Below are 7,799 nucleotides of genomic sequence, written 5' to 3' on the forward strand. Positions count from 1 at the left end.
GTGTGCTTGCCTTGTGCTCAGCCTTAAACACCCCTTGGTGTTCCTGGGCCCTTCCCCCAGGTGGGACTTGGGGTCATTTGGTCACTCAGGAGCTGGGCTGGGGGCTCCAGAGGTGGCTGTGGAGCATTGCCTGTGCTGTGCCAGGGACTGGCAGACACTGCTGGGCTGGGATAGAGGCTCTGGGGGAATTGGGGTTCCAGGGCAGGGCAGGGCTGGGGTTCCAGGGCAGGGCAAGGCTGGACCTGCCCCTTCCTCCCCACACATGAAATGTTTCCAGCCAACAATCTCCTCCAGTCTGTCACAACAGGCAGTGTTGGAGGTGAAATCCCAGTTCTTGCCATGGGCACCTGCAGGAGAAGGACAGTTCTTTTCCATAGGAAAGAAAGCCCCAGGTCTCAGCTCATTTCTGGTTTGATTGCCTGGATTCTGTTTGGTTTTGTTGTTGCTTTGTTTCCTTTTCCATGCCTGAAGTGTCCAGTCAGGAGCAGAGTGACTCTTGCCAAGGAACTTTGTGGTGCTCTCACTTAATATTAAATCTGTTTTTTGCTGATCCCTTGCTGGGGATTTTTTCAGCGCTCTCAAGCCCTCATTGGTAACAGGGTGAAGGAGCCCTGGGCCAGGATCTGGCCCTGGGGGACACGGGGACGCTGCCGGGGGGTTCCTGTCCCCCTGTCCCACCCCCCACAGCCCCGGCCCCCGTCCCCGTGTCAGGCTCTGGGGTCGATCTCGTGGAACATCCTCTGGGGGAGGCTGCGGCGCCGGGGGCGGGGGGACCCGGGGGGACAGGGGACCCCTCTGTGCACGAGCAGCTTTGGACTTCTCTGGGGGAACTGGGAGGGGGGGCTGGGGTGGAGTGACCTCCCCAGCGACCTCACACAGCCCCGGTGATGTCACACAGCTCCTGTGATGTCACAGAGCCAACTCTGAGATGTCACCCTGTGATTTCATACACCTGCTCTGTGATGTCACAGAAGACTGTATCACCCTGCAATGTCACTATTTGTTCTTTGGTGTCACAGCCTGCTCTATGACATTACACAGCTGCCCGGTGATGTCACAACCCACTCTCTGTTGTCACAGAGCCACCCTCTATGATGGCAGGATCTGCTCTATTGCCTTATACCCTTCTCTATGATGTCACAGCCTGCCCTGTGATGTCACAACCCCCTCAGTGATGCCACAAAACCCTCCCTGTGATGTCATGCTGCCACTCTGTAATGTCACAGCACACACTTTGACCTCACTGCCTGCTCTGTGATGTCATACAGCCATGCCATGATGTCACAGCCTGCTCTGTGATGTCACACAGTCCCCTCTATCATGCCATAGCTGCTTGATGACCTCACACAACACACTCTGTGATGTCATAGCCCAATCTGTGACCTCACACAACCCACTCTGTGCTGTCACACAGCCCCTCTCTGACATCACAGCTGCTCTGTGCCTCCGTGACACAGCCACAGAGCTGCTGCTGTGACACAGCCCCCTCTGGGACACCCCACAGCCCCTGCCAGTGCTGAGCCCCTGTGAGCTCTGTCTGTGCCCTGCTCGTGTCCCTGGGATGCCCTGGCAGTGCCCCAGCCCTGCTGGGCTGTGCACAGGAGCTGCTCCTGGCCAGAGCTGTCTCTCTGCAGCGCTGCCCTTGCCAGGAGCTGCCTCGGGGCCAGGAGCCCAGCCCAGCTCAGCAGCACAGACACAGCACCAGGACTTTAATGACCTCTGGGGCTGTGGTGCTGTTTGCATCAGACCCAGTCCCTCAGAGTGTGCTCAAAGAACTTCTCAAGAACTCAAAAAGTCAGATTCAAAGTCCAAACTTTCTTTAACTGTTAATGGGTTCCACTCAAGGACACAATTCATATCAAAGTGTCCCCAGGCCCCAGGCAGAGCAGAGAACTGGAGGCACTGATGACAGGTGGGGACAAACAAGGCAAAGGTGTCTCTGGTGCTGAGCAAACCTGGATGTGTTTCAGGAATGCAAAGGGCCAAGGCTGAGCCCCAGCCCCTGGCAAGGCAGATCCTGTCCCTCCCTCCTTGCTCAGGGCTCTTCCCGGGATGGGCACTGCCATGTGGGGATGTGCCATGCCAAGGGCAGGACCATGGGGTGGCCCCTGCCAGGCTGCTGAGCAGGGACAAGGAGGCCATGAGGCCCCAGGGCTGCAAGGGTCACTTGTCCCCTCGTGGCCTCAGGCCCAGGGCCAGCAGCCATGGCCAAAGGGCTGCACAGGTTGGCTCTGTCAGGGCCTTGCAGCTGCTGCACATCCCTGTGCCCTCTGCAGCCCAGGCTGTCCTGCGGTGTCCCTGCCCTGGCCTCTGTCCCTGCAGGCTGTCGTCATCCCCCGGCTGCCCCACCTCGCTGGCCCCTTCCTTTGCTGACAGCTCTGCCTCCTGCCTGCCCCTGCCTGGCCACACAAAGCCTTGGCCTTGAGACCCAAAGGGTTCATTCCATTTTTACCGTGCCTGTGAACTTTCAGCACAGGAACAAGGCATGCAGGGGCTGCTTTCCCAGCAAGGATGGCTGGAAGAGAAGAAGAACACATCTGGCTCAAGGGTACAGTGATAGAGAAAACAAGGACTGAATCTGGGAACTTGGGGTGGGATTTATGGAAATGGGTAAATTGTGATTGGCATTTAGCGACTGTAGATGAGCAACACACTGGTAGAATTACATGTCCACGTCAGGTTAGGATTTATCCCTCACTGGGCCTCAGGCCTCAATAAATGATCCCCTCTTAAATAGCAAATTAGTGTTAAGGAACCTCATTCTGACATTTTGTGTTTCAGAAACACGTGGCTTTTGCTCCTCTCTTCTACCTGAGAGCTTCCTGGGCAGGGGCAATTCTTCCAATTGCATCGGCGAGGCTCTGGCTCGAAAGGGCAGCGAGCAGATGGATTCAGCTTCTCCTGGCAGCCCCTGAGATGCCAGTTGTCATTTGTGTGCGCCGAGGATTCCACTTCAGACTCGGAACTTGCGCAGCTGCTCCTCGGGCGCTGCTCGCACGCAGGCACAGCGGTGCTGCAGCAGCTGTCCCACACACAGGGAGGGCTCTGGAGCCTCCCCAGGGCCACCAAGGAGCGGAGGAGGGAACGTGCCCGGCATCTGCTGCAGGACCGTGGGGCTGCGGGGCATCCTTGGGTCTCTTGGATGGGGGAGGGAGCGGGGCAAACGGAATCCAGATGAGACAGGGATCAGACAGCCCCACGCCAGGCAGCGTTTTCTCCTCTGAGAGCTCCTCCGAGCTGAGCGAGCTGGTGAAGCCTGCGGAGCAAACGAGACCCGGGAGTGAGGGAAAGGCTGGCTGGGAAGGAGTCAGATAAACCCGTGTAGGCATTTCCCTTTCCAAGGGGCTCCTGGGCAGACAAAGGGGACAAGAAGGAGGCCCCACCTCATGACATTCCCTTTTTTCCTTCAGGAGCTCTATTGCAGTCACTGCATACAAGAGTTGACTTGATCCCCTTGATGCCAGGGAGCGCCAAGAGCTTGAACCTCGCTGGAGTCCAGCCCTGCCTGCCTATCACTGAGCAGAGGGAAAAGATGAAGAAACTGGGCAGGGCTTGAGCCAAATTGGCATTTTGCCACTTGTTATTTCCTCCCAGCTTTTGCAGCAGGGCGACAACCCCATGGCTGCAAACCACTCCCTTTTGCAAGGCAGACGTGGACCTCGCTGGTAGCTCAGGGCTCTTGAAGGGGCTGCTGCAGTTGGCAACAGGAGCTGTTGTTGAACTTTTAACATTGCTTAACCCCCCCCTGCCAAATGCCATCAAGTGGCTGAGGAAGGACACAAAAAGATTAGCCTGGAGGAAGGGAGGCCAAAACCTTGGAAAAGGATGAAAGAAATGCTGTGATCGTGACATGACAAAAAAAAAAAAACAATTTATTTTTGACAGCAAATGAGCACCCACTGCCCTCCAGCCCTCCCAGACTGGCAGGCCGAGCGGAGCCGTTTCCATGGCATGAGGTGCTGGCAGCCTGCGGAGAGAAACCAGAGAGCCACGGTCAGTCACAGAAGGCTCCTGTCCCCCTGTCCCACCATGGCCTGGGCCCGGGCCAGGCTGCTGGCTGTGCTCAGAGCCCAAACCTCCCGAGCCATTCTCTGTTTGGAGAGAAGGGCAGCGTGGCAGGCCACGTTCCACCTCCTCTGCTTAAGCACAGCACAGCAGCCTCCTCAGCAGCTGCAATGGTGGGATGCCCGTGTGCCCGCTGCCCGAAGCCCGAAGCCCTTCTGCCAGCCCAGCTGTGGAGCCGGGTGCCCACCTCTGGAGACCTGCTGCCAGGAGAGGAGCCGATCCCGCATGAGGTCCTCGTCCTTCTTGAAGGGGATGTCCCCGCAGACCGTGGCCCCTGGGGTAGCGCTGGCACTGGAGGTGCTCCAGGGACGGTGCAGGCGCTTCCCCGTCCGGTCTGGGCACCAGGTGTAATCTTCCTGGGAAAACAAAGAACAATTTCATGAAATCAATTCTAAACAAGACCTGGAAATAAGAAGCTACAAAGCCTGTCACCGTTTCACGGGCCTGAGGAGGGTCTGACCACTCCATGTGAGAATTAAACCTGTCCATGGGTGGGAAAAAACCCCACCTTTCCCGCCCATAAACGCACCCCTTCCTCAAGGGCCTGCAAAGCAGATCAGCTGGGGCATGGCTTCAGAACCCGTCCCCCTCTGCTTCCCCCATCCACATGGATGGATGCTTTGTCAGGCTGGCTGCCCCCGCCCCAGCTCGTGCCAGGCTGGCTGGCAGAAGCTGTCAGCAAGGCCAGGAGCCGGCTCCCCTTCCACAACACCCGTCCCCTGTCCCACCAAAAAGCAGCTTGGCGGCCGGGGGAAAAATTAATATTCCCCAAGGCCGCTGAGCGGGGAACCTGTGGCACGTGGCCAGCCCGAGCCCTGCCATGCCTGGAAGCACGAGCATCCCCCCGCCCCTGCACCGACTGGGAACTCATCTTGATTTCATCCGGGCGCAGAGCGTGTCCTCCAGGAAGGGGCCGCAGCCAAAGCCACTCGGCTTTGCCCCACCAGCGGCCAGCTCGAGGATGGGGTTCCCAGCTCCACGTGGTGCTCCAGAAGAACACGCCAGCTGTGCCTCGGCTTGCGGGCTCATCTTGATGCCATTGAGCTGCAGGGGGATGTTTCCCCTGTTCCAGTCCGTGGCACCTTCACTGCACTGCCACCACTTCTCCAATGGGACAGGGAGCACTGAGCCGCTCCCTCCACAACTCGCTGGGGACCAGCGGAAGCATCTCCTTGGCTGCGCTCTCTCCTCCGGGCCACGGCCACAGGGAAACGCTCCGGGGTTTTCTTGGAGTGCCACGAGACGCGTGCTGCTGGTACTTGCTGGGCTCCTGGATCCTACTGAGCAGAGGGATGGATCTCTGCTGTCTCCTGGGCCAGGCAGGGCTCCTGCAGCCAAGAATGCTCAAAAAGGTCTTCCAGTGATGGCCTGTCTGCGGGTTCCATGGATAAACACCACCTGATGAGGTGCTGGCACTCTGCAGAGAAACCAGAAACCGCCACTCAGCGGGACAAGGCTCCTGTCCGTGCTCTCCCACATTCCACGGTGCCCAGGCCACACTAGGAGTGCTTGGAGCTGCATCCAAAAGCTTCCCATCGATCCTCCCTTCCAGAGGAGAGCAGCACAGAGGCACACGTGCCACCTCCTCCAGCTAACCCAGGAGATCAACCTCGTCACTAGCTGCTGGAGCGGGACGCTTCTGTGCCAGCTGCCCCCTCCCAACCCCGCTCTTCCTCCCGAGCCTTGAAGGCGCATCCCCACCTTGAGACACCCGGGGTGGGAAGAAGAGCTGGCCCTGGACGATGTCCGTGTTTGTATGGAAAGGAAGGTCCCCGCAGACCAGGTCATAAAGCAGGATGCCCAGGGACCAGATGGTGGCTGGCTGGCCATGGTAGCAGCCAAACAGGATCCACTCCGGTGGGCAGTACTCCGGCGTTCCTATGGGACACGGGCACAGCTCATCAGGCCCATGCTGCTCCCTCCCTCCCTCCCTCCCAGCCAGCTCCCGTTCCACAACAGCCAGCCCCTGCCCCGCCGAAAAGCAACTTGGCTGCAGCCGGCTGAAGAAGGATTCCCCCTCCCTCCCTGCCTCCCTCTTCCCCCTCTGCCAGCAAAGGGGGGAACCTCTGCTGCCCGGCTGGGCCCCGGCTTTGGGCTCACCTGACATCCGGGTGTAGAACGTGTCCTGGAGGATCGTGCCGCAGCCGAAGTCGATGAGCTTGGCCTCGCCCGTGGCAAGGTCGACGAGGACGTTCTCGGCCTTGATGTCACGGTGCAGGACGCCCCGGCTGGTGCAGTGCCGCACGGCCTCCAGCACCTGGCGGAACAGCCCCCGCGCCACGGGCTCCGTCAGGAACCCCCGCTCGGCCAGGAAGTCCCAGAGGTCCTGACAGCGCTGTGGACGCTCCATGACCAGCGCGAAGCCGTCGGGCAGCTCGAACCAGTCCAGGAGCCGCACGATGCCGCGGAAGCCAGGGCACGACACCATCCACAGCAGCGCCAGCTCCATGGGCACAAGGGCGCCGTTGTGCTGCGGGGGGACCGCGATGCCCTCAGCGGGGCCGATGCTGCGCCGCGCCTTGGGCACCCCCTGCCCGGCCCCAGCGCCGCTGGCCATTGCCCGGTCCGGGACGCTGCGCGGCCCCCGCTCACTCCCCGCTCGCTCCCCTCGCAGCGTTCCGGCTGCCACCCTGCCGGGCCTCGCCTCAGCCCCGCCCGGCACGCCCCGCCGGCTTCTCCCGCTGGCCCCGCTCACTCACCAGCCGCGCCCACTCCGAGATGCGATCGCGGCGCACTCGCTTGATGGCCACCTGCAAGCCAAGGCGAGCGCCGGGCTGAGCTCGCCGCCCGCCGCTCGCCGCCCGCCGCCCCCTCCGCTCCGGCCCCGTCTCTTACCGGGGCGCCGTCGGCGAGCCGGGTCCCGGAGTAAACGCTGCCGCAGCCGCCGCTCCCCAGCAGCGGGCCCTCCCGGTAGAGCTGCTCCAGGGGAGGCTTCTCCGCCCGTGCGGGCGGCACCGCGCTCCCGCTCTTCTGCCCCGGGAACCCGACCGCCCGGCGCGCTGCTGCTTGCCGAGCTGCCCCAGGCTGCGGCGGCTCGGGGCCGGCGGCCGAGCCGAGCAGCGGCGGAGCTCGGAGCGGGGAAGCTGCTGGCGACGCTGTCGGGGCCGGGGCGGGCGCGGGGCGGCAGCGGGGCGGCTGCGGGCGGAACCGCGGGAGGGGCTTGGTTCGGGGCCGGGGCCTCGGCCGGGGCCGGCCCAGAGCCCGCGCCAGGTGGAGCCAAAAGACCGCGCTGCTCCGCCAGCACCAGAGCAAGAGGCACTTCCAGAAGTGCCACAGCCAGTACGGAGAGAGCCCGGCCGAGGCGGCTCCGCGGCGGGACGGGCAGGGGCGGGCACGGGGCGGCCCCGCCGAGCGGCGCCTTGCGGGACGCGGCATGAGCCGGGCTGGGAGAGGCAGAACACGGACGGGACGGGACGGGAATAGAGTGAGTGTGAGAGGGAGAAGGGGATGGGGAGCGAGTGGAAAGTCGAGCGGAAAACCGATCGAGAGAAGCGCTGCTGATGCTGCTGCTGCTGCTGCTGCTGCTGCTGCTGCTGCTGCTGCTGCTGCTGCTGCTGCTGCGGAACCGCCGGAGCTCGCGAACGTTCTTCCGTTGCCTCCGCGAACCCAACGGAGGAGCCGCCGCGCGCCCCGAGGAACGAAAGAGAGAAACTGACAAATAAAACCCCAAAGTAATTCCTATTCGAGAAGTAACCAAATCAAACAATGTAGCAATAAAGAAGCGTGTTGGCTTG

General features: G+C 61.6%; 1 protein-coding gene across 1 annotated transcript; it reads right to left on the reverse strand.

Annotated features, from left to right (window-relative positions):
• Nucleotides 1-4,930: 4,930 nt before the first annotated feature.
• On the reverse strand, nucleotides 4,931-7,440 carry LOC137463953 (serine/threonine-protein kinase pim-1-like). Its single transcript, XM_068175298.1, is given in 6 exon segments — nucleotides 4,931-5,353; nucleotides 5,355-5,482; nucleotides 5,767-5,943; nucleotides 6,166-6,535; nucleotides 6,765-6,815; nucleotides 6,901-7,440. Coding segments are annotated over 6 exon segments (1,470 nt in total). The 3' UTR covers nucleotides 4,931-5,149.
• Between the last annotated feature and the right edge of the window lie 359 nt (nucleotides 7,441-7,799).

Source organism: Anomalospiza imberbis, chromosome 32 (assembly GCF_031753505.1).
Source record: "Anomalospiza imberbis isolate Cuckoo-Finch-1a 21T00152 chromosome 32, ASM3175350v1, whole genome shotgun sequence".
NCBI lineage: Eukaryota > Metazoa > Chordata > Aves > Passeriformes > Viduidae > Anomalospiza > Anomalospiza imberbis.